The sequence below is a fragment of the Lepus europaeus genome, chromosome 14, assembly GCF_033115175.1.
Source record: "Lepus europaeus isolate LE1 chromosome 14, mLepTim1.pri, whole genome shotgun sequence".
Lineage (NCBI taxonomy): Eukaryota > Metazoa > Chordata > Mammalia > Lagomorpha > Leporidae > Lepus > Lepus europaeus.
Genome location: NC_084840.1, coordinates 49574667 through 49600707, shown reverse-complemented (window position 1 = coordinate 49600707; position 26041 = coordinate 49574667). Strand labels below are relative to the sequence as shown.

Below are 26041 nucleotides of genomic sequence, written 5' to 3'. Positions count from 1 at the left end.
CCAGGTCCCCTGAGTACAGCTCTTCTCCCTGCCTTGTCCCCACCCCCACCGCTGCGTGTCCTGTGGTCTCACAGAAGCACACATCAGGGGAGGCTCCTGTAAGTCCAGTAAATGGGTAACTCAGCGCTGTCCCAGCTCATTCTGTGCAGCAGGGCCACAGCATCGATCTCTAGGACTTCCTGGAAACCGCCCAGTGTGAGAGTCATGGCCAGGCTTGGCTGCCTGTGGCTCCCACCCCCACCCCCACCCAGCAGGCTGGCCAAGTGGTGCAATCCCCTCTCCAGCCTGCACACGGAGCAGCCTGGGAACTGCTCCATGTCTGCCCCTCGGGTATAAAGACAGCCTTCTGGGAGGCCAGCCGGGAGAAGAGGCTGGGCTGGCTCTGGGGACGGACGCAGCAGGTAAGCCGGGGCCCTCTCAGCCAGGGTAGCTAAAATGACCTTCGGGACCCAGGAAGGGACACAGGTGACAGTGCCTCACCATAAGACAGACACCCAGACATGGGCCACCTGTCCCTCAGCTGCCACGCTGGGTGTCACCAGAGGACGGAAAGGGCAGGGTGGCTGGGTCTTCCCGCTTCCTCTGAACATTGCTGGGGTCCTCAGGGTGGAGGGCACAGACACAGCACCAGAGTCACTGTGGCCAAGAGTCTACCAGGTTCTCTCCCCACACGGGTGAAGAGCAAGGCTGCCCTCGAATGTGCACCTGTGGGTGCACAAAAACAGAACGTGGTGTACTTAGGAGCATGATAGAAATAAGAAAACAGATCAAAGCACAGAATGGGGTAAACACAAGGGAGCTGGGGAGGCCGCCTGGGGCACAGCAGTGCAGGAGGGAGCACCAGAAAGGGAGAGAAATTCAGAGAAGCGCAGGTGAACGGTGTTCTTGTGAGCACTTGGCCATGGGCTGCAGAAGAGGTCTCCAGGCTGGTGAAGAGGCAGCGCCAGGTGGGGTGAGGTTGGGGGCGAAGGAGCCCAGGGAGGGGGCGTCAGCCTGCCATGCCCAAGCGCCCCTCTATCCTCACTTAGCCCAGCTCGCAGATCACAGGAGGCAGCAAACAACCACCTCTGCCTTGAGAGCCGTAGAATTTCCTATTGTTTCTGCCTGGGTGCAGGAGCGGCAGGGGAGGAGGGGCTACGCTTACCCTTGTAAGTGCAAGGCAGGGTTGGTCCCCGCGGGTTCCCCTGTCTGTTGGATTCAATTCCGTGTCTGGATTGGGAAGGAACTGGCAATGTAGGCTCACAGGAAGGCCTGCAAGGAGGGGGCAGAGTCTTGGGTCCCATTTGTCCTCACTGAGTGGCTTTTTGTGAGAACTGTCAACAAAGTCAAATGCAGAGGAGGAGGGGGAGGTGGTGGCTGAGGTCAGGGGTCAAAGTTCCCGTGGTGATCGGATGACTAGAGCACAACCAAAGACAGCACACGCCTTAGTTGAACGTGCTGTGCAACCCAGCAGAGGAGCAAGGAAAGATGGCGGCCCGGCCCAGAACGCGCAAGTAAGGCAGGGAAATTGTCCAGGATGTGACTGCCCACAGCCCTGCGGGCGCTGAGGGGACAGGGCGAGTGAGGCCCAGGCCGTGACATGGCTGTACGGGATACCCCTACTGCCAGAAATGGGTGAGATGCAGTAGAAACCGTGGGAACTGGATGAACCAATAGAACCTGCTTGCCTTCGATAGAGAACAGTCAAGCCAAATAAATTAGCAGGCCAGCCTCAGACCCCCTTGTCCAGGATCTCAGGCTAGCTCCTTTGTGCTCTGGTGGGCATTTGGTGAGAGAAAGGGGCCGGAGCGCCTGTGGGGTTCAAACCCTGGCTACTCATCAGTCAACTGAGCAGTTAGGAAAAATCCTGTACCCAGCCCCAGCTCAGGCCCACGAGGCAGACTCCTGGTGAATGGGGCTGGAGCGCTGTGGGGGACAACGTGACGCAGGCACAGCGGAGAGCTTGTTTCGGGGCTGAGACAGGTGGGCAATGCCCGGCTTCAGCTGAACTTGTGCTGCTTAATTCTTTTTCATGTTAGGACCGCAGGGAAACTAAACCCTCCTTGCCAGGCCACACCACAAGGCCATTTGGAGCCAGGAGGCTCCACAGAGACTGGCTGGCTGGCACACAATGGATTTTTTTTTTTTTTTTTTAGCATTTTGAGATGTTTTTATTGGGGTGAGGACACAGGGTGGGAAAAAGTACCCTGGTACGGGGATTTTTTTTTTTTTTTTACACACTTGATTTTTTTTTTTTTTTTTTTTTTGACAGGCAGAGTGAGACAGGACAGTGAGAGAGAGAGACAGAGAGAAAGGTCTTCCTTCTGCCGTTGGTTCACCCTCCAATGGCCGCCGCGGCCGGCGCACCGCGCTGATCCGAAGGCAGGAGCCAGGTGCTTCTCCTGGTCTCCCATGGGGTGCAGGGCCCAAGCACTTGAGCCATCCTCCACTGCACTCCCTGGCCACAGCAGAGAGCTGGCCTGGAAGAGGGGGCAACCGGGACAGAATCCGGTGCCCCGACCGGGACTAGAACCCAGTGTGCCGGTGCCGCAAGGCGGAGGATTAGCCTGTTGAGCCATGGCACCAGCCACACACTTGATTCTTTACAGCAGAACTTCTGGCCATAGGCAAGCGTGTGTTTCAGTTGAGCTGCCTGGGCGGCTTTGAGAGACACAATTCTTTGCTCACAGTCCCCGAGGCTGGAAGCCTCAAGAGCAAGGCTGTGCCCCGAGGTCTGTCTCCTTGGCTAGCTGACTGCCGTCTTCTCCCCGCCTACTCATTCTTCCCTCTGTGTGCCTCTGTACTGGTTTGCCACCTCTTCGCACAGGATCACCAGTGAGCCTGGGTCAGGGCCCGGCCTGTGCCTCATTTTCTCTTCATCACCTCTGTAAGACCCTGTCTCCAAACACAGTCCCAGGCTGCAGGGCTGTGGGTTAGGCCTTCAACAGAGACTATGGGGGAGACACAGCTCAGGCTCCCTGCTGCCTCGGCCCAGCTCACAGATCACACGAGGCAGCAAACAACCACCTCTGCCTTGGGATCCACAGCATTGTTCCCGGGGGACCCACACCAGGGTCTGTGTGCAGGAGCGGCCGAGGAGGAGGGGCTGCACTTGGAGCCCCTGAATGTTTTCCAAGGAGCTCTGCTCTTGTTTCTTCTCTCCTTTCATTGTAGACACAGGTGGGTTTCTCCCGGGCTAAATAGTTGCAGGAAACAGTGGGACAACTCAAAGTCTGGCTAGAGGACACTTAATGATGGCTTAATAATCACCTTTCACCCTTCACCAAATGATATTTCAGGCTACACAGAAGCGGGCACCTTGATCGGAGATGACTCCTGCCAGCATGGGCCTGGGAGCCACCATCGTTTGCCTCTTGGCCTGGGCTGGCCTGGCCGCGGGTGACCGGGTGTACATCCACCCCTTTCACCTCCTCTTCTACAGCAAGAGCAGCTGTGAGCAGCTGGAGAAAGCCGACGTGGAGACGCCCAAAGAGCCGACCTTCACACCCGTCCCCATTCAGGCCAAGACGTCCCCCGTGGATGAGGCGGCCCTGCACGACCAGCTGGTGCTGGCCGCCGAGAAGCTAGGGGATGAAGACAGGTTGCGGGCTGCGAAGGTCGGGATGCTGGTGGACGTCCTGGGCCTGCGCATGTACAGGACCCTGAGCGAGACGGGGACTGACCCCAGCGGGGCTGTCCTCTCCCCAGTGGCTCTCTTCGGCACTCTGGCCTCTTTCTACCTGGGCGCCTCAGGCTCCACGGCCACCCAGCTGCAGGCGTTCCTGGGCGTCCCTGGGGAGGACCAGGGCTGCACCTCCCGGCTGGACGGGCACAAGGTCCTGTCGGCCCTGCAGACCATCCAGAGCCTGCTGGTAGCCCAGGGTGGGCCAGGCAGCCAGGCCCCACTGCTGCTGTCCACGGTGCTGGGCCTGTTCACGGCCCCCAGCCTGCGCCTGAGGCAGCCGTTCATGCAGAGCCTGGCTCCCTTTGCTCCTATCATCCTCGCACGCTCTCTGGACCTGGCCACGGACCCGGATCTTGCTGCTGAGAAGATCAACAGGTTCATGCAGGCCGTGACTGGCTGGAAAATGCATAGACCCCTGACGGGAGCCAGTGCAGACAGCACCCTGCTCTTCAATGCCTACGTCCACTTCCAAGGTAAGGCAAAGCCTTTGGTCAGTTCTGGCCCTGGGCCTGTGCCTCGGGGTGGCAGTTCTCCGCATGGCGTTAGTGTTCATTGCATAGCTGAGTTTGGTGGACCAGGCCTTGGAAGTGGACTGGGGCAGTGTGAGGAAGGACTGGGAGACCACCTTGCAGGAGGGCAGTGGCTGCTCCATCGGGTGACTGGATGAGCAGCTTCCCACTCACCTGCTGCCCTACTATGTGCAGCTACAGGGAGAGGCTGTCCAAAGAATACAGGTATTTACTTGGGACCATAGCCGTGGGAACACACGTGCTATGGTGAACTATGAGTGTATTCCCAGAAGCTTTGGCCAGGGGAGGTTTGAAAGGCAGAAATGTGGAGGATTCCCTAAGATATTTTGAAACAACCATCTCTGGCCATGAGGACTGATACCCAGAACACCACCAGCTCGACGTTGGACACAGTTGCTGGGCAGGCATCCTTGTAGAAGTATTTTTTGTGTAAGGTGCGGTGGCCTCTGTGCAAGGGTAGGGTTCTGCCAGCCTTTGTGATAGTCGCTGTCAAGCCATCAAGCACGAGAACCCTTCCTTCACAACCTCCCAGCTGTTTTTTTGTGTTAGGGTTGACACAAGTGACTCCATTTTGGTCCTGACAACCTTCACGCTACAGCCTCTCCTCTCGCCATTGAATGCCCTTCTGAGGCGGCTGAAGAGGCATCGGTGCCTTTGCTTCCTGCAGGCAACTGGTGATGGAGAGGTCAGAGAAGCAGCACAGCTTGCTGGAGATGGCACAGCCACCAGTGGCGATCCTGGGATGCAAACCCCCATCTCCTGGCCCCATAGGCCAGCTCTGTGCTCAGAAGGGACAGAGACTAGAGTCTCTGGCCCCTGCAGAAACGACCAATTTGCAGAAATCTCTTTCGTGTTGAGGAAAGGTATTACCAAAAAAATTCCTGGTTCAATGATCTTTTATTCATTCGACGGCGCTCTTTGAGGATTTGTTATGCACTTGTAAGACCTGAGCTGGAAGTCTCAGAGGGAGCCTGAAGAAGGGTGTACAGGGTGATTCCATCCCGCTGGGTCAAGGCCAGCATGGGAGGGAGACCCAACGGGCGAGGTGCAGGCAGGAGCAGAGAGCTGGGAGCCCTTGGAGAGAAGGGGTCACAGGGGAGCAGAGGCCGGGGAAGGCAGCGCTGCAGAGACGTGGGGGCCCATGGAGGTGGGTGCTGGAACGAGGGAGAGGGTGTCGTGGCGGACTGTGGTGTGTGGACAGAGGCTGGGAGGGCCGTCTGAGCGTCATGTTACAGGGAACGTGCGCCAACACAGTGGCTCTGAGAGTGGGGTGGGTGTGTCTCATAGACATTGACAAGGCTCCCACAGGGGGACGCTCACCTTGTAGGGGATGAGAGCTAAACGGGCAGCTGAGAGATGGAGCCTGGATACAGCGGGAGGACCCGTCCTGCATGATGGTTTTCCCAGCATGCTTTTGCACTTCAATCACAAAGGGAAAAAGGCCTTGGGCTTGTTTTTGGGTACAGGGGGAAGTGGCAGCCTGGGGGATGGCAGCCAGCCATGGAGGCAGAGGCCAGCCCAGGGCGGGTCTCCTAGTTGAGGTGGTCACACTCTGTGCAAGGCAGAGTGGGGACTGGCGGGTTCAGCCCACTGTCCCTAAGGGGAGCCCATTGAGAAAGGAGCACCCCCCAAAGCAAAGGCGTCTGAAATAGGGCCTCCCTTGGAGACAGGCCCTGCAATTCTGACCACAGAGGCAGACAGGGCTGGCAAGAGGAAGAAGAAAGCAAAGCATAGCAGGACCCGGAAGGACCCGGAAGGACCCGGAAGGACCCGGAAGCCCTGACGCTCGCCGTCTCCTCCACACCCTGTCCTGCTTGGTCCGGCTTCCCGATCTTTCCTGGCCCCAGCTCCCCTCAAGGGGAGACCCTTCCTCCCTGCTGCCCACCACCATCTGTTCATCAGTGAGACTGGCAGCTGTCGCGAGAGCTCCAGGCTCCCCTCACAGTGCAATGGTGCTCCAGTCGAGTGACCTCAGTGACTGAGGGCTGTGTCCAACCAGCAAAGGCCCAGGGGCGTGCAGCCAGCGAGTGCCAGGGTGCGCTGTGCCTGGCACTGGCTGTCCCCCAGGGCTGGTGACGCTGGTCCTGGAAAGTTCTGTGACTCAGTTTACTTAACCTGGAGGGATTTATCTAACCTCTGGTGGAGGGTGGTGAGCCACGCGAGGCAGACAGGTAGTGGGAGGGTGGCCACTCTCATGCCAGATCCCAGGGTCGCTTTGGAGATGGCGTCTCTTTCCTGTCTCAGGTTGTTGGAGGGGGGCAGAATGTAGTCCTTGTGTCCCTTGGAACACAGAGGCCCCCTGCCAGCCTGGTGGGCCAGCATGAGGAATATTTGAGGAGTGAGGCCGCGTTGCTGGGTTTGCACACGCTCTGGTTTCCGGCCGGCATGTTGCTGGGACTAAGGACAAAGCCACTCTGTTCTCACAAGACCCAGATCATGGGCCTGCTCTTAGGCAGCCTCATATTGAGTGTTTCACCCTCTTCTGTCCCAAAATGTCCACAAAAATGATGGTTCAAGATGGGTGAGAGGACTGAAGAGTACGTGGGGGTGTGCAAGTGTGTAACAATGCCTTGGACATGACCATGTGTCCGCACCCATGTGGGGTCCCAAGGGGCAGCTTAGCTCTCCACTCCAGCTGCCCTTTGTCCCGCCTCCTGAGCTCAAGGTCTTGTCCACAGCCCAGCAAGTGGGAGGGGAGAGAGCGAGCTGGCCCCTGTCCCCAAGGCCCAGTGCTCAAGTCCACGGGTCGCAGTGAGGTTGTGTGTCTGTGTCTCGTGCCAAGGGGTGCTGACAAGGTGGAGCCTTCGTCCCCTGAGCCTGTGCACCGGCTCTGTGTCCTGGGCCCGTGAGAAGGGAGTGTGGGGACTGCCGACACCAAATGCAGATGAGAAAGTGAGCATTGAAACAACACTGGGTGGAGCTCCAGCGATGGGTCCATGTCATTTCCCATTCGCCCCACCCCAGAGCGTGAGTGCCCAGCACCAAGACTGAGCCGTGCTGTGAACTGTGCACTCAGGGTGACCGTGATGTGGCCATGTAGGCCCATCAGTTTTCCAGCTTCCTGCTGCCGCGAACCCTGGGAGGCAGCAAGGGATGGCTCAAGTGCCTGGGTCCCTGCTACCCGCATGATAGTCCTGGATACAGTTCCCAGCTCTTGGCTTGGGACACACCCAGCCTCAGCTGTTGTGGGCTTGGGGGGATACATACCAAAGAATGGGGAATATGTATCCATTTCTGCCTTTCAAATAAAGATAAACAAGTAATTTTAAAGCAGTAAGAAATGTCCACTGTGAAGCATCGCATCGACAATCAGGAGTGGCTGCAGGGAGTCGGCAGGTGCATAGGGAGCAATAGGAAATCTCAATTTTTTGTGAACCTAAAACAGCTCTAGAAGATAATGCCTATCTAACAGCCACAACACGGTGAGTGCGGTAAACCTCCGGCTGGGTCTGAGCTTGCCTGGTGGGGTCCGAGTAAGGGAAGTCCCTGAAAGTGACAGCTGTGAAACCTCAAGTTCAGAGCCCGGTGCGTTCCATGCCTTCGACATCGGCGGCTTGTGCCTCTGCCATGATCTCACATGGCTGGGTTGTGCAGGAGGAAGACTTGAGCAGCACTTGGGGCTCTGTGGCTGGAGAGACCCTGAGGCTAGGGGAAGGCAGAGTGGCCTGGGGGTCTGGGAGTGGGGACAAGGACGGCAGCTGGCTGGTCGGGCCTGCGCTCCGCCAACCCCAGTGACCCCTCTTTCCTCCCCTCCTTGTCTGAATTGCAGGGAAGATGAAGGGTTTCTCGCTGCTGCCCGGGGCCCGGGAGTTCCGGGTGGACAACAGCACCTCAGTGTCCGTCCCCATGCTCTCGGGCACGGGCACCTTCCTGCACGGGAGCGACGCCGAGAACAACTTCTCCATGACCCGCGTGCCCTTGGGCGGGAGCGCCTGCCTGCTGCTGATCCAGCCCCACTGCGCCTCTGACCTGGACCGAGTTGAGGCCCTGGTCTTCCAGCACGACTTCCGGAGCCGGATGAAGAACCTGTCTCCCCGGTACGAACCTCCCGGGTCTCCCCAGGAAAGCCAGGGTGCTGCACTGCCCTCCTGTGCAGGGTGGGGAGGGCGAGGACAGACACACGCCTCGGGTGCCTGGTGGGGCGGGGCTGCCAGGAGGCGTGGCCTCTGTGTCCCTGCAGGTGCCAGTGAGGCACAAGAGAGATGGCAGCTTTTCCTGCCCTTCTATTGTCCCCATTTCTGCGGGGAAGAAAACATTTCAATGAGAGAGGAACTTTGAACCCCTGCCCCCCATACATGAACATGCACAGCACCCAAGGGCCTCTTGGGACTGACACCAGGAGGGTGGGGGTGGGGCTTTCTTGGGGAGCCTTCCCCTGTTTGAGGCTGGCAGCCTCTGGGATGAGGTGTCCTTAGCTCTTCTTTGTCGCTGTGACAAAAAGAAAGCATCTCTTTCCATAGAGCACTAGAGTGAGCTTCAGAGCACACCCAGCTCTGTGGGCCTGGAAACCTGCTCCCTAGACAGGCACTAAGGAACACAGGCAGCCTCCTGCTGTTGGCTCTGGGTTTTTAAAGAGTGGGTATTTTTGTTGAGGTAAAATGTACGTAAGATAAAATTTGCACTGTTAACCACTTTTCAGCATACAGTTCAGCGGCATTATGTCCATTCCTATCGTGCAGCCATCACCACCGTCCACCTCCAGAACTTTGCTGTGTTCCCACACTGGAACTCTGTACCCGTTCAACAATCAGCATAGTATCTCAGGGTTCATGCATGCTGTAGCCTGGCTCCAGGTTTTTTTTTTTTTTTTTACCTTTTTGGAGGCTCAGCAGTACCCCTGGGCATTAGGCACAGCCACGTTGTGTTTTTCCATGCATCCGTAGATGGACACTCGAGTCACTTCCACCCCTTGGCTGCTATGAACGGTGCAGCTGAAATGTGGGTATAGCGTCACCCTGGGTAGGCATGACATGTCACTGGAAACATGTATGAGCTCCTGGGGAGGCCAAAGGAAGGAAGAGCTTCCATGTGAAGTTCATGTGCCCAGCCCAGGGGCTGACACGTATGTTCCCTTCCAGGGGATTCTCTCTAGTGAGAACACCAGTGACGGGTAGCTAGTGAGACACAGTGCATTAATGGAGAGAAAGGCATTTTTGATTTTTACTTATCCAAGTAGCATGCTCCTACTCTTTCAATGCAACCAATCCTAAAACGAGAACTCAACCCAGAAGCACCAGTGACAGTCAAGCACCCGGGACCATCACCGGCACCTGCCCTTCTCAAGTGATTCAGATGACATGAAGGTTTCTTATCGTCTGTGTGGCTGACGTTTTTCCTAAGGGCGAGAATGACCCAGCAGGGGGAGGGTCGAACATCTCCTTCATCAGGCACAGGTGCAAGGAGCCAACCCCCGCCTGGTTTCCCGGCAAGCTCTGGCCTTTGTGGCCATCCCCGAACCTTCCTAACTGTGCCTCGTCTCCCCAGGGCCATCCGCCTGACCATGCCCCAGCTGATGCTGCGAGGCTCCTACAACCTGCAGGACCTGCTCACCCAGGCCAAGCTGCCCACCCTGCTGGGTGCTGAGGCGAACCTGGGCAAAATCAGCGATGCCAGCGTCACAGTGGGACAGGTCTGTGGCTGCCGTGGTTCCAACTGTTCAGGGGGTGGGAGGCGTACGTCGCAGGACACAGAGGGAGTTGTGGGTGAGGGACCTGCAGGGCAGGAGGGGGACAGGTGCACAGTGAGGTGCGTGTGAGAGAAAGGCTGGAGCTTTCTGGGCTTTCCAGAGGCAGAGACTCCTCCCACCCCACTCTGCTGCCTGCTGAGGCTGCCCAGCCTGGCCTAGCCTCAGAGTGCTCCCCAGATGCTACAGCAGGTGCAGGACTGGGAGGAGGTGCCCCCGGCCTGGAAAGTGAGAGTCCCTAGGCCTAGTGCCCTGTGCTACAGCGCCTCCTTCAGCCCAAGACAGACTGTCCACAAGCTCCGAGGATGCATTCGGATGCTGTGGGCGCCAGGGTAGCTATGGGAAGAAGGGGCACACAGCAGGGGGCACCGACCCTCTGCGCTAAATTCGCTAGGCTCTGGCCTGCCGCAGTGGAGGGAGCCAGGGACTCTGCCTGGGACAGCAAGGTGAAGGGTAGAGACAGGAGGGTGCAGGGTCACATCAGAGAGGAGCCACCATGTGAGTTGGACCACAGTGGGTGTTAAGCATCATCGACACTGCGGGGCACGCAAGCGGGCATCCTCCTGGCAGGCTGGGTGCTGTCCTCCTCCGGGTCAGCACGGCCCAGCCATCCCCTTGTCTGCTGCTTTGCAGGTGCTGAACAGTGTTCTTTTTGAACTCAAAGCAGACGACAGAGAGCAGCCCACGGAGTCCGCCCCACAGCCCGCTGGGCCTGAGGTTCTGGAGGTGACCCTGAGCAGCCCCTTCCTGTTTGCAGTTTACGAGCGTGAGGCCAGCACCCTGCACTTTCTGGGCCGCGTGGTCAGCCCTCTGCACAAGGCCTGAGGCTGGGCCTTGCACAGCGGCTGCCCTTGACCTGTGAGACAAAGGCCAGCAGCCAACCTGGGCAAAGGCAGCGATTTGTCAGCACTCTTCTGAGTCCACTGGGAGCTGGCAAGCATCCGTCTCTCCTCGGGAAAGGGTGCTGTGTATACTGAGCAGCAGAAACCCACCCAGCACACACACGGCGCTGAGCTTATTTGGGAGAATGGGGGAGGGGAGCCATGCACCAGAGTTCAGCCCAGGACCACAGTGTTCTGGAAGGAATCTGATCAGATCATGTTGCCTGTGAAACCAAAAGCGTTCCCTTTTTAATGGAGAATGGAGATTGGGCTTAAAAATGCAAATATACATTTTGCATTGTCTTCGGTTTATATTTAGCTTATTGAATGGGACCAAATGATTTTCATGTAGTTTCCACTTATCTTAGCTTTGAGAAACATTAGGAAAGACGAAAGCATCTGAATTTGTGCTGCGATTCATGTAACACCAATTGCTGGCTATGTCTTGTGTTATTAATAAATGACTTGAGATGATAGGCCTGGAAAATTCCTAGCAGCAGAACTTGGCTCTGAGCAGCCCAGCTGACAGGCGGTGCAAATCGAAGTGCTTCCTAGGGCTTGGGATAAGACGTCCTGGGAGTGCCCCGGCCAGTACCTAGCAGTCTGCTGATGTCTGGGGTGATGTCGTTTCTCCAGACACTTCCATCTGTAAACACTAGCGCCCAAAGGTGTGATGCACAGGGGTTGCCCAGGGGAGGCTCTGCACCCTACCAGCAAAAGGAGCTGGGCACACGGGTGCTTCTTCCTTTCTGGGGACCCACGGTCATTTTACTGGGGAGTGGGAGACGGAGAAATAAACACTCATATTTTCAAGTTCCTTTCCATCGTTTGAGTGTCTCTGCCAGGTTCCCCCTGGGGAGGACCAGACCCAGCGCTTCGAGATTTAGGCCACACAGACAAGCAGGTGTGCAGCCAGTAGGCCCGTGCCATTGGTTGGGCACGATGATGGCGCCTCGTGTGTGTAAAGCACTTTGTCTCCTCCCCTGGCATGGACTTTGAGAGGAGTCAGCTCCTGATACGCACTGGGGAGAAAGCTACTATTTGGAAGGGACAGGGTAGGGAAGGGGACAAGGGTCTCAAGTTCAGCCGATGTCTGAGACCACACGGGCTTATGCTGAGGGGTCCATGCTGTGCTTGCATGGGAACTGTCCCGCCCTCTCATGCCCAGGACTTGTCCATCCCTCAGACAAGGCCATTAGTGGCCACGCTCCCAGGGCTCAGAGGCTGCACCACAGCGTGCATGGGGCACAGGAGGAGTTTGCTCCTGGGACTGAGGCCTGGGCCAGCACAGACGACAGCAGTGACGGCCTTCAGGTCTTAACTTCTGCTTACATTCCTGAGAGTCTCTAACCTTGCACATGGCTCCCTGGCTTTGACATCAAGACCTCCCCTCCCCTCTCGCCCCTCAGCTGTGGGCGCAGCCTGGTCTGACCAAGCTCGTACCCTGCTGTGTGTGGCACACGAAAGGCAGTGTGGCCGGGGGGTTGGAGCCTGGATTCCAGAGGTGGATGGACCAGACAAGGAGCCCTGTGCCACTGCTCACGGCTCTGCCTCTGGGAGCAAGCTACTCAGTCTCTCTGGGTCTCACTGTCCCTATTTGTGAAACAAGAGATGCTGAGATGAATACATTAGCAGGAACCACCATTAGAAGGGATCATGATCCCAGCCCCCTCCAGAAGTCCTGTTCCGTGGATATGCAGTACCCTAGGTGTGTACAGGCTACCGTGGCACCTGCGACCATCACCTTATGGGCAAAGAGGACTTGGCAGGTGTGGCTAAGGATCTAGATGGTCTGGATAGGCCCCAAATATAATCTCAAGGATTCTCCATAAGAGGGAGCAGAGGGTGAAGACAGAAGATGGAAAGTCGACACAAACTTGGGAACGGGGAGAGAGGCCAATAATTTGTGGGCCAGAGGCTCAGGAAAGCAAACAGCCTCAGACGCTGGCAAAGACAAGGTGGGGGACTCCTCCTCCGGTGGGAGCACCACCCCGCCACACCCAGCCAAATCCATTTTGTACTGCTGGTCACAGGACTGCAAAAGGAAACATTTGTGCATCTGCTGAGTTTGCAGCCGTAGGAAACTCACACAGCAGCCTCACACACACACACACACACACTCAGACGTGGTTGATCAATGTGGTCCACTGGAGACTTTCCAAGCTGCTCCTGATCGCCTGGGGAAGCACTGTCCCAGGCTCCTCAGAAATGATTTAGGGACTGGTGTCGTGGCTCACTGGGTTAAGCTGTCGCTTGGGATGCCCGCATCCCATCTTGGAGTGCCTGCGTTTGAATCCTGGCTCCTCTGCTTCCTATCCAGCTTCCTGCTAATGTACCTGGGAGGCAGAGGGTGATGATCTAAGTACTTGGGCCTCTGCCACCCAGATGGGAGACCCAGATGGAGTTTCTGGCACCCGGCATTTTGACCTGGCCTAGGCCTGGCTGCTGTGGGCATTTGGGAAGTAAATCTTGCTATTCAAAGTACAGCAGCAGCAATGCTGAGAGCTTGTGGGAAATGCAGCCTCCCAGACCCTGCCTAGACCTGCCGAACCAGAACCTGCCATTGCCCCAGGAGGCCGGAGGATGCACAGCAGCGTCTGGGAGGCACTGCTTCCAGTGGTGCGCACTCTCCACTGCGAGCACGGGCTTCAGGAAGGGGCTCAGGCCAGTCTGCAAACCCGTGGTTCCAGCTCAGAGCTGCAGCCGTGGCAGCTTCTTCGGTACTTCCTAACTCTCCGGACAATGCAAAGCAGTCTGGGCGTGTGTTGGCCGTTGGATTCAGAGCTGCTTTTCCGAGCCTTCAGCCCACCCCTTCCCTCATTTCACAGGGTTTGGGAGGGCCCGCTGCGTCCAGACAGCAGAGAACTGTCAGGGCCCTGCCCTCCTGGCTCCCGGGTCCCTGAGATGGAGACCACAGCCATGATCTGTGACCGATCTGCCATGAGCAGGAGGGGCAGAGTCCAGGCTGCTGGCTGTAGACTGGCCGATTTATTCTGCTTAGCTGCCTGCACGTCTGGAAGCTGCTAGGGCCACGGCGGTGCCAGCTGACTGTGCTCTTGGGTCAAGTCTTCCATGCAGTGCTGCTGATGGGAAGCTGGATCGGGGAGGTTCCAAGCGTACAAAGTCACTGACATTTCACAGACTGCTTAGCACAGAAATACCAGTTCTCAGGCCTTCTTCTAAAGAGTTCTTCCCTAGGGGACAGTGCTGCGGCGCATTGGGTTAAAGTGACAGCCTGCAATGCTGGCATCCCATATGGGCCAGTTTGAGTCCCAGCTGCTCCTCTTCTGATCCAGCACCCTGCTTATGGCCTAGGAAAGCAGTAGAAGATGGCCCAAGTCTTTGGGCCCCTGCACCCATGTGGGAGACCTGGAAGAAGCTCCTGGCTCTTTGCTGCAGATCAGCCCAGCTCCAGCCATTGCGGCCATTTTGGGAGTAAACCAGTGGATGGAAGACCTTTCTCTCTGTCCCTCCCTCTCTCTGTAACTCTTTCAAATAAATAAAATAATTTTTTTTAGTTTCTTTTTTTTATCTTTTATTTAAGGATTATAAATTTACGAAGTACAGTTTATGGATTACAATGGCTTCCCCCCCTTAACTTCCCTCCCACCCGCAACCCTCCCCTTTCCCACTCGCTCTCCCCTTCCATTCACATCAAGATTCATTTTCAATTTTCTTTATATAGAGAAAATCAGTTTAGTATATATGAAAATTTCAACAGTTTGCCCTCACATAGCAGCACAAAGTGAAAAAATACTGTTGGAGTACTAGTTATAGCATTAAATAACAGTGTACAGCACATTAATGACAGAGATCCTGCATGATTTTTTTTTAAATAATAAAATAATTTTTTAAAGATTTATTTGAAAGGCAGTTACAGAGAGGCAAAGGCAGAGAGAGAGAAAGAGAGAGAGACAGAGAGAGAGAGAGAGAGAGAAAGTCTTCCATTCGCTGGTTCACTCCCCAGATGGCCGCAACAGCTGGAGCTGCGCCGATCCAAAGCCAGGAGCCAGGAGCTTCCTCCAGATCTCCCATGTGGGTGTAAGGGCCCAAGGACTTGGGCCATCTTGTACTGCTTTCCCAGGCCATAGCAGAGAGCTGGATCAGAAGTGGAGCAGCCGGGACTTGAACTGGCGCCCATATGGGATGCCGGCACCGCAGGAGGCAGCTTTACCCACTATTGCCACAATGCCGGCTCCCAATTATTATTTTTTTTTAAAGAGCTCTTCACCAAATTCCAAGGCTTCCTGGGGTTGCAAAGTGCCTGTCCACTGAGGAAGCTGGCCAGGCTCTGCCTGCTTCTGGCCTTTGGCCTGGAGCCCTCTACTCGGGACCCTGGACCACCGCAGGCCACTCTAGCTGCCCTCTTCTCTTTGGGCCCCTGCACTGCCATGCCCTGTGGCCGGGCAGGGCAGGTTCATACACTGGGCTTGTTTCTCCAGTTGGATGGGGAAACCAGGTGCCGTCAGTGTGGCAAGATGGGCCGTTGTAAAAGTTTAAAACCTCAAGATAGTAAAAGTAGAGGTGTGTGGGTTGTGTTGATTGAGCATTAAGAAACCTCTGGTACCAGAGGGCATCAGATGCCGAACACCTGGCGCAGCCACTGATGGCCAGCGGGAAGAGGTGTTGATTGCTGATTGGCTCCCTGCTCCCTCTTGCTCACCAGGCCCACGCGATTAACTGCTCCTAACAGAACATGGCTTTGCCTTTAAGAACCCCTCGTGACTGCAACTCGCTGCTGTCTTCTCCGGACTTGCTTGGTGAGAAAGGCAGTCGCCAGCTGGCTATAAAGACTCCTAATTTGATCTCAAAGTCTCGCTGTGTTTTAATCAGTACACCCCAGCAAGATTGTTCCCCATCCCTCTTGGGATGAGTGGATTGACGCCGACGCCGTGTTCCAGGGCGAGAGGAAGGCTCAGGGGGCGGCCGCTGAGAGACGAGCCTCAGCCCCGAGCTGACTTCCGGCTTTTCAAGACTGTTTTCAGAATCTCCAAATTTAATCCGAAAGAGTCGTCTGTAGTAGAAGAGTCACCGGTGAGTAGAAATTGCTTGGATTTCTCCTGGTTTCTGGGTCGACCTGTCAGGGGCTGGTGGAAGGCCAGACCTCTGGAATCTGTCAGCCTTCCTGTTTGTAAAGTCGCCTTTGTTTGTTCACTGTGGTGTCTTGGGGGCTCAGCGTTTAACTCGTTGAGGGACAGAGGTCTTCTCTTCCAGCTGAACCCCTTTGGGTTTCTCCCTGCAAAACTTTGATGAAGTCAAAAGGCGCGCTACTGGATCCTTTGGATAGGATATAAATGCTCTTGATTTCCAACTTTTTTGTGGGTGGGAGTGGGAAACCTTTAATGTTGGGTGGCCACCGGAAGGAACCACTAATCTCTCTACAACTTTACAGGTTCAAAGGGTGATTTTCAGGAAACCAGGTCATCCTGAGGAGGCCCTGTTCATTGAGGTCTGGATGTGTCACCAGAGGAAAGGCCATGGGAGCCATGGGGTTTTTGTCTTTACACAAGAAAGAATTGGGGCGTGAGGCAGAGAGCAGAGTGATAAGGCTTTATTGGGGATAGGGCATCCATCAGAACGGAAGGGATAGGGAGTGAGCACCCAGTCACTGGACTGGGGGAGAGCGAGGTTACATGGTTGAGTGGGGAGAATACACCTGGGCAGGCCAGGTGGGCGGCTCAGAGGCAGAGCTGAGCGTGCAGTCTGTTTGGACTCCTAGGTTTTTTTACTTTTTTAAAAAGGTTTTATTATTTGAGAGGTAGAGTTACAGACAGTGAGTGGGAGAGACAGAGAGAAAGGTCTTCCTTCCATTAGTTTAGTCCCCAGATGGCCACAATGGCTGGAGCTACGCTGATCCAAAGCCAGAAGCCAGGTGATTCTTCCCAGTTTCCCACATGGGTGCAGGGGCCCAAGGACTTGGGCCATCCTCCACTGCCCTCCGAGGCCACAGCAGAGAGCTGGACTGGAAGAGGAGCAGCTGGGACTAGAATTGGTGCCCAGGTTGGTGCCGCAGGCGGAGGATTAACCTACTGCAACACGGCACCGGGTCCCGTGGACTCCCTAGGTATTTAAGGGAGTCTGTTTACCCACTCTCCCCACTCCTCCAGGACAAAGGATGGTGAGTCCTAGCAGAAGGGTTTGTTGGAAAAAAATTAGCAAATTCCTCCCCAGATTTGCTAGCACAGGGCAGAGTAGGGGGGCTTCCCTTAGGGCATCAGTGAAGGTTTTATTGTCCCATGTTACCAAGTAACCCATATCCGTGCAAAATGCTGGGCTTCTGGAGTCTCCACAGTAGGTGCTGGTCTTCAGTAGGTGCTGGTCTAAGTGTGTCTCACACACACTTAGGCTAAATTTCTGACTTTTTACCCAACAGATGGGCTTCCTCTCCAACCGCCCAACATGGCTGAAAGCCAGGATAAGTTATCAAAAGGAAAGAGTGTTTTGGCGGCCTGAGGGAAGGATGAACCACCCCCTCCAGTCATTCCAAGTCTGCCAGAGGACCCTCCCCGTATGGGACCCTGCGGCGGCCCTGACTGCCCCTGAGTCTTCCACTCCAACGTCCCCTGCGGGCCCGTCGACACCTGTAACCCCAAGAGCATTCCCAGTCCACTGATCAGGGTCAGGAGAAGACCAGCCTCATTGGCCCTCTGCACACGTGGTGTGGGTTAAGGTACCAGCTTTACCCGCAGGTGCCGGAGGCTCCAGATTCCACCCAACTCTCTAGTGCTCTAGTGCTCCCTCTACATCACACCCCCTCCCTGTTAGGGGAAGGCAGACCTCCCTTCATGGTCTAGGATCACTTTTCTGCTAGTGATCTGTATAACTGGAAACAGCAAAACCCCTCTTTCTCAGAAAAACCAGAGTTTAATCTCTCTTCTTGACCGATTTGGGACGACTGCCAGCAGCTTCTTCAGACCCTTTCCACCTTGGAAGAGAGATCCTCTCTGGTAAGAGGACTAAAAATTGGTCTTGAGCTCCGATATACAGCCTTCCTCCCAACCCATCAGACAGCAGAGAGTATTTCCCCTTAGCCGCCCTGGTTGGGCCCCAAATGATGATAGCATTAAGGAGGCTGTCAATCAGTATCACCAGATTCTCATAAGGGGAGTACGTGCGGCACCAAAGAAGCCAACTAATTTAAGGTAAGCAAGACCATCCAAAAGCCAGGTGAGTCCCTGGTGGCTTTTCTTGAGTGCCTCTTTGAAGCATAGCAGGTGACTACCCCCGTAGACCCGGAGCACCTGAGAATAGCAGCACTACTGATGTGGCGTTTGTGTCCCAGTCGCCCCCAATAGATGTAAGTTACAAAGACTGGAAGGGTTTGAGGGAAAGCTTCTTTCTGAATTGGTAGAGGTGGCTCAATGGGTCTATAATGATACATCTATAATACTGTCTGTTACTACCCAGACAAGAAAGATGGCCAGCATTATGGTGGTAACCTTTAAAGAACAGGAAAGAAACCCCAGCGGTTAGGCCAAACAAGGGCCCCCTAAGGCGAGATCGTCCTAAGATCAGTGTGTTTACTGCAAGAAAGATGGACATTGGAAAAATGAGAGCCCCAAAAGGAGACAAAGGGAGCACAGATCAAAGCCTGCCCCAACCTTGGAGGAGGGTGACTGATGGGGCCGGGGATCCATATCTTTAAGCCCCTGGGAGCCTGTGGTCACGTTAGAAGTATGGGGCAAGCCTATTAGATTTTAGTAGACCGGAGCAACTCATTCAGTGTTAGAAAAGCGGAGGGACAAGTTACGGAGAAAAAGGTCCTTATTCTATAGGAAAAACCAAAAAATATCCATGGACGAGCACTCAGATCACCAGTCTGGGAAAGGGAACTAGCACTCTTTCCTCCTTGGTGATGCCGGACTGCCCCTCTCCCCTGCTGGGAAGGGACTTGCTCAGAAAACTACAGGCCACCATATCTTCCCACCGAGACTTGGCTGAACTTTTAACTCGGGTCCACCCTCCATCTTGCTTACATGGCCCCTGTCTGAGAAGTATCTTCTAACAACTAAAGCTGATTCTACTCCACCAAACACTGATTGCCTCCAGAGATTAAATAATCTGTGAAGTCTAGGTAGAGGACAATCCCCCTGGACTGGCTGAGACCATCCTTCCCACAGTGCCTCACCCGCATACGCTTCTAAGTCTCTTGCCTCCTGGCCACCAGATGTGCTCCGTCCTGGGTTTAAAGGATGCCTTCTTCAGTCCTCTGGCTGCTGTAAGCCAGCCTATGTATGCCTTTGAATGGACAGTTCCTGAAGGGAGTTTCTTGGGACAACTGACCGGGACTAGATTGCCACAGGGGTTTAAAAATCCCCCCATCCTATTTGATGAGGCTTTGAGCCAAGACCTGACCTGCCTCAGACAGCAATACCCAGAGGTCGTGCTGCTACAGTGCATAGATGACCTCCTCTTGGCAGCAACAACTGAGGCCGAGTGCTCCCAGGCCACTGAGGACCTGCTCCAAGAATTGGTGGATCTGGGGTACCGCATATCTGCTTGGAAGGCCCAGCTCTGTACGCCTACGTCCACCTCCCTGGGATATGAGTTAAAAGAAGGGAGCAGGACATTGTCATCCAGCCACATAGAGACTATCCTTAAGATAACCCAACCAAAAACATGTCGGAGTTCTTAGGGGCCATAGGCTACTTACTGTTGCCTTTGGATTCCGAGCTTTGCAGAAATGGCCTGGCCCCTATATGCCAGCACCTGAAGAAAGCCCTTAAGAGTGCCCTGGCCCTCCCAGACTTGTCAATTTCTTTCAGTTGCATGTGGCATAAGTTCGGGGTATTGCAAAGGGGGGTCCTAACCCAAGCCCTGGGACCATGGGAAACACCTGTGGCCTATCTACCTAAAAGATTGGGCTATGTAGCTGCCTGGTGGCTGGGATGTTTGAGGGCTGTGGCAGCTATGGCTAGCCTCAAAGCTGACTCTGGGTCAATAAAGCAGGGCCTCCCAGAGAGCTGGCTCTCCAATGCATGGATCCCCCAGTACCAGGTGCTGCTCCTAGACCCACCAAGAATCAAATTCCTCTAAACTACTGCTTTAAATCCTGCCACCTTGCTTCCTGATGATGACCCTTCGGAGCCCATCCACGATTGTAAGGAGGTGCTGGAGTCCTTAACCAACCTGAGGGCGGATCTGACTGACGCCCCGCTGAAAGACCCAGATGCTGTTGTGTTCGCCGTGGGAGCACCTTCATCTCCAAAGGAGTAAGTATGCAGGTGCGGCCGTAGTCACCTCCTCAGAAGTCATTTGGGTCCAAGCATTGGGACACGGAGTTCTGCTTACAGGGCTGGGTTAATAGCACTAACTCAGGCTTTAAGATGGAGCAGAGAAAAACCTGTCAACATCTACACAGATGGCAGGTATGCTTTTGCCACTGCCCATGTTTACAGGGCTCTGTATAAAGACGGGCCTTCTAACATCTGGAGTAAGACAGATTTAAAAAAATGTCCGAAATCTTGGCCCTGTTAGCAGTGTGGCTACCAAGGAAAGCAGCCCTCATTCACTGCAAGGGACATCAGAAGTCCCCAGAGGACAAAGGAAATGCATTTGCAGATAAAACAGCTCGGGAAGCTGCCTTAAAGCCAGTGGGGGCCCTCCAGATTCTCCCTATTGCACCCGTCCAAACTCCGCAAAAGCCTCCCATCTACACAGAAGAGGAAGTCAAAGGACCATCACTAGGGGCAGAGATGGACCATGAGGGATGGATGTGCCTTCCTGATGGGACGCTGTGCCTACCAACAGCAATTGGCAAAAAGCTGATAGGACAAGTCCATCATAGCACCCATCTAGGAAGTACAAAATTAACTGAGTTACACAATGCCACTCTTACATCCCTGGACTGGATCAGCAGACATGTCATATCTGCACCCATGTAAACCTAGGACGAACAGGTGAGTTAGCCCAAGGGATACGGTTATGGGTAAAGGCTCCTGGAGAACATTGGGAAGTGGACTTTACTGAAATATTACCTGGAAAATATGGTTACCATTATCTTCTGGTTTTTGTTGACACATTTTCTGGGTGGGTGGAAGCCTACCCTACCAAGACAGAAATAGCCCAAGTAGTAGTAAAGAAATTAGTTTCTGAGATTGTCCCCAGATTCAGCCTCCCACTGACAATGGGGTCCAACAATGGTCTCACATTCATCACCAGGTGACTCAATTACTAGCTAAGGTGTTATAGATAAGTTGGAAGTTTACAGACCAAAGAGTTCAGGTCAAGTAGAAAAAATGAATAGGAACCTAAAGGAAACTTTGACAAAATTAAAGCTAGAAATAGATGAGAACTGGATGAGCCTCCTTCCCTTTGTTCTATTACAGGCATGGTGTATTCCTTTTGTAAAAGGTCTAACCCTTTGGCCGGTGCTGCGGCTCACTTGGCTTATCCTCTGCCTGTGGCGCCAGTACCCCGGGTTCTAGTCCTGGTTGCTCCTCTTCCAGTCCAGCTCTCTGCTGTGGCCCAGGAAGGCAGTGGAGGAGGACCCAAGTGCTTGAGCACCTGCACTCACGTGGGAAACCCAGAAGAAGCTCCTGGTTTCGGATTGTTGCAGCCATTTGGAGAGTGAACTAGCTGATGGAGGATTGATCTCTCTCTCTCTGCCTCTCAAATAAGATGAATCTCTTAAAACAAAAAATAAAGGTCTAAACCCTATGAGATAATGTTTGGAAGGTCGCCACCCCTACTCCCCAAAGTAGGGGAGGAATGGCTGGCAAAACTGGATAACGAGTCCCTTCTTAAGTCCTTACAGGCTCTGCAAACGATCCTCCAACAAGCCCACACCCTGGAGAGCCATGTGACCAGATTTTCCCCAATCAACCTCTGGTGCTGACATCTGGGAACTGGTGTGGATAAAAAAAAACACAACCCCTCAACCCTCGCGGCGCGGTGGACTGGACCTCTGCCTATAATCTTGAACACGCCAACAGCAGTCAAAGTGGTGGGAAAATGCCGTTGGATCCACCACACCAGTTGAAAAGAGCTTCATCGGCCGAAGCCTCATCATCTGGAGTGATGGACCGCCAGCCCTGCCAGAGACTGGCTACAGATAAAACTTCCCCATGCTTCTTAACGTGCTAACAACAGGGAAGGGTGCGGACTCTCTTCACCCACACCAATTAGTAAGTTACACTTGGGAATTAAAAAGAACATCTGATGGTATTGTTAGTGCAGCTAACTATTCAGTGGGAAATCCCACTTTCTACGTTGATTTATGTAAACTGGCAGGGGATAATTGGTTAAATGAGCGTGATCTGGACGGAGGGCAGGCTATGGGTGTGGTGAAATACATATGTTCAGCTCTGGGAAGCCCTGGTTGTGAGGGAGATGGCCATCTCCACTGTGCTGCCAGGGGTCATGAAACCACAGTGGACTGGATGGAAAACAGGGGAAGGGACCACCATAGAAGCCTTCCCCGCGGGGGGGGGGGGTGGGGGGTGGGGGGGGGGGACACGAAAAGCTGTAGCAGTCTTGCCACTTGTAACCCTGTCGCAGTAACAGTAACCAAGGGGAAGGTTGGCAGACTGGATGCACCTTGGCCGTGAGACTATGTCTCCCTGTACAACCCTGGGTTTGAGTTTACCGTACAGAGGATGTGGCCCAAACCCCTGCTTAATCCTATGAGTCCAGTGAGGGGAGTGATGCCTCAGTAAGACCCCCACAACCAGGACCACCATCAGTAACCACACCTCGGCAGTAAGCGCCCTGGAAAATCTTAACACCCCCATGGCCTTGTTGCCTCTGAGGGTTTGTAGACCCCTACTGGACCCCGTGTGTCTCAAATGCTGGGTTTACTAGAACCAACGAGACTGAGTTATGTGTTCCTGTGAGAGTCAACGATTTGACTCCCAAGTGAAACCAGCAGGAAATGTGACAAGGTGGGGTGTTCTAAAAGTGTGAAACCTCAAGATGGTAAAAGTAAAGGTGTGTGGGTTGTGTTGATTGAGCATTAAGGAAACCTCTGGTACCAGAGGGCATCAGATGCCGGACACCTGGAGCAGCCACTGATGGCCAGCGGGAAGAGGTGTTGATTGCTGATTGGCTCCCCGCTCTCTCCCCTCTTGCTCACCAGGCCCACGCGATTAACTGCTCATAACAGAATGCGGCTTAGCCTTTAAAACCCCCCGTGACTGCAACTTGCTGCTGTCTTCTCCGGACTTGCTTGGTGAGAAAGGCAGTCGCCAGCTGGCTATAAAGACTCCTAATTTGATCTCAAATCCTCACTGTTTTAATTGTGTGCCCCGTAACAATCACTCCATTGAATTTAGACAATCAAAATACCCCCCCCCCCGAAAGACAGATTATAGTACATCTTAGTGCAATTAGTGAGAGCTAAGAATAAAAGGACAACCCTGATGGTTGAAGTTCGACCTCAAATGAAAGCTATTTGAGGTGCTGGAACTGTGGCACAGCAGGTAAAGCAGCTGCCTGCGGTGCTGGCATCCCATATGGGCGCCGGTTTGAGCCCCAGCTGCTCCATTTCCCATTCAGCTCTCTGCTATGCCTGGGAAAGCAGCAGAAGATGGCCCAAATGCTTCAGCCCCTGCACCCACATGGGAGACCAGGAAGAAGCTCCTGGCTCTTGGGTCCTATGTGGGTGCAAGGGCCCAACCACTTGGGCCATCTTCCACTGCTACCCCAGGTCATAAGCAGAGAGCTGGATCGGAAGAGGAGCAGCCGGGACTTGAACCAGTACCCTGGGATGCTAGCACCGCAGACAGAGGCCTACCCAACCATGCCGCAGCGCTGGCCCCGACCCCGGCATCTTGCTTAAACACTACTACAGTTGCCTCAGATCTGAAGTGCATCACTGCTCTTGAGCTCTGAACATGGACACAGCCTGAAGGCCTATGTGTCCCAAGGCATGGGCATGGGACAACGGTCATGCTGGCCCCCGTTCCTGCACCCCCGGAGCTGATGCTGCAGTTTCAGTAACTTCAGAATCCGATACCAGAGAGCTTCAGGGTATGTTACAAAGGGAACCCAGACTTAACCCTTTGCTTGCAGACTTCCTGAGTTCTCGCCACTCCTAGTTCATCACCAGGGTTAGTGATCCATGGGGGCAGCGCTGTCCTGTCACTGTGACTGTGCGGTTCTCGCACAGGCAACTCCACATCGTTCAAAGGAGCTGCAGACAATCCTTGATAAAGACCTCAGGGAGCAGGCTGGAACATTCTGAAGCTCCAAGTCCCTTTTCTCCCAGGATGCACAGGTGGACTGCTGTTTCTACCCTGTGACTGAGCTCCTGAGTGGGCATATTGCAGGCTCCCTCATGCTGGGGCCCCAACCATGCCTTGGGGTTCCCCTCACCTTTTTCTGGTTGGCTGCAGAGAGTGAGGAGTGGGCTAAATGGTGTCCTCCAAAAAGATACGCCCACGCTCCAACACCTGGAACTTTACTGGGAAGAAGGGTCTCTGCAGATATCAACTAGGGATCTAGAGAGGAGCTCATCATGGCTTAACTGGGTGGGTATTACGTCCCATCTAGGGAGGGACACGTGTCCATGTAAGAATCAGAAGGGGACAAGCCACAGAGAGAAGGCCACACAAAGATGAGGCCGAGATAGAGGTCTGCTGCCCCAAGCCAAGGACTACTTCCAGCCACAGAAAATGGAGGGGGCAGGCAAAGAGCTTCCCCTAGCACCTGCAGAGGGAGCACAGCCCAGCCCACACCCTCTGAACTTTTGCCCCCAGGACCGTGAGAGAACCCCCTTCTATTTTCTAGCCACCACCTTGTGGTAACTTCCCAGGGCAGCCCTGGGAAGTGACTACAGGAGGCTGCCCCAGGGTGAACTTGGAAGCCAGAGGCTGGAGATGGCCGCCTTCCAGCCAGCTGGGGTCCCCGCACGGCCTATTCACCACCTCCCTAGCAGCATTCTGTTGTACCAGCAAGAAACCACTCTGTGTCTGAGATCCTTTTTGAGCTTCTGTATTATAAAGTTGAAACCAGTTAGTTTTGCAGCAAAGGAGTATTATATCATTCCCAAACTTTATTCAATCATGATTCCCCAGAGCAATACTATTAAACACCTTTCAATGGAGAGAAGTAATGGGGGTAGCTACAGGCCAGTGCTCTGAAACTATTCTTATTTTTTAAGGATTTATTTATTTGAAAGGCAGAGGCAGAGAGAGAGAGAGGTTTTGCATCTGCTGGTTCACTACCCAATTGGCTGCAATGACTGGAGCTGCGCCGATCCGAAGCCAGGGGCCGGAAGCTTCTTCCGGGTCTCCCACGCGGGTGCAGGAGCCCAAGGACTTGGGCCACCTCTTACTGCTCTCCCAGGCCATAGCAGAGAGCTGGATTGGAAGTGGAGCAGCTGGGACTTGAACTGGAACCCATATGGGATGCCGGCACTGCAGGCGGCAGCTTTACCTGTTACGCCATGGCACCAGCCCCAAAACTATTAGCTTTTAACAGAAATATTTGCTCAAGCCCAAGAAAGATACGACATCAACGCTGTTGCTAAGTGAGACAAGTTCAGAAAGGCAGTGTTAGTGAATCTCATTTGAGCCTGGACTTCACAGGGGCCAAGGAATCGACATGGGTTCCAATCCTGAACTATTCACTTCTCTACTCCGGTGCTGTTAGGCAGAATCACTAAGCAGTTGGCAACTTGAGCTCCGGAACTACCTTGCCCGGGTTTAAATCCCACTTAACGGTTATCTCTGTGACCTAACTTGTCTAAGTTCCTTCTGTAAATGGGAACAATGCTGGAGTTGCAGCAGTCAGGGGGATGGGGACACAGGGTGTCTGTCCTCTTGACACGGGCTGAGGTAGCTTTCCACTGGGTCACTTAGCAAGGCTGGAACTACATTCCCTGCAATGCCCTTGCTCACGTGGTTTGAGGTCCAGGTCGGCTCCCAGAGCAATCTGCACAGGATTTGGAAGACGCACCCAAGCAGCCACACATCTGCACTCAGCAGGCTGCCGCAGGGCCAGGGGAGCACTGCTGTCACTCATACAGAACAGAGCTGTGGGCCCGCCTGGTGACAGGGGACAGTGGTAGGCCTGCAGCTCCTTCAGCCCCCATTGGAGCTCTTCCTTCAGCTTCCTCAAGCCCTGGCCACACACTTGTACAGTTTCTAGAAGCGGCCAGCTTCCCTTGCAGCTTGCCTCGTCACTGAACTTGGGAGGCACGCTCTGCTTACCCGAGGTCAACTCTCCCACTTCCCATCCATCTCTCCTTTCTGACAGTGCCCCTGCTGGCTGCAGGTCCAGCACCGCAGCCCACAGCAGCCTTGCGAAGGCTGGTGAGCCAGCTCCCACACTGTTCAGGCCA

At 54.5% G+C, this 26041-nt stretch overlaps 1 protein-coding gene across 1 annotated transcript; it reads left to right on the top strand.

The window, feature by feature from the left end:
• The first annotated feature begins 292 nt into the window (after positions 1–292).
• AGT (angiotensinogen) lies at positions 293–11575 on the top strand. The gene is made up of 5 exons (XM_062210591.1): positions 293–401; positions 3279–4137; positions 7964–8231; positions 9679–9823; positions 10511–11575. Exons 2-5 carry the CDS (start codon positions 3309–3311, stop codon positions 10700–10702), a joined length of 1434 nt encoding a protein of 477 aa, XP_062066575.1. The 5' UTR covers positions 293–401; positions 3279–3308; the 3' UTR covers positions 10703–11575.
• The last annotated feature ends 14466 nt before the right edge of the window (positions 11576–26041 follow it).

What these genes read in the sequence shown, in the direction of transcription:
- AGT (XM_062210591.1), top strand. Translation starts at nt 3,309, where the DNA reads ATGACTCCTGCCAGCATGGGCCTGGGAGCCACCATCGTTTGCCTCTTG. An exon ending in TGCCTACGTCCACTTCCAAG is followed by an intron (nt 4,138 to 7,963) that starts GTAAGGCAAAGC and finishes TCTGAATTGCAG; the next exon opens with GGAAGATGAAGGGTTTCTCG. An exon ending in ATGAAGAACCTGTCTCCCCG is followed by an intron (nt 8,232 to 9,678) that starts GTACGAACCTCC and finishes TCGTCTCCCCAG; the next exon opens with GGCCATCCGCCTGACCATGC.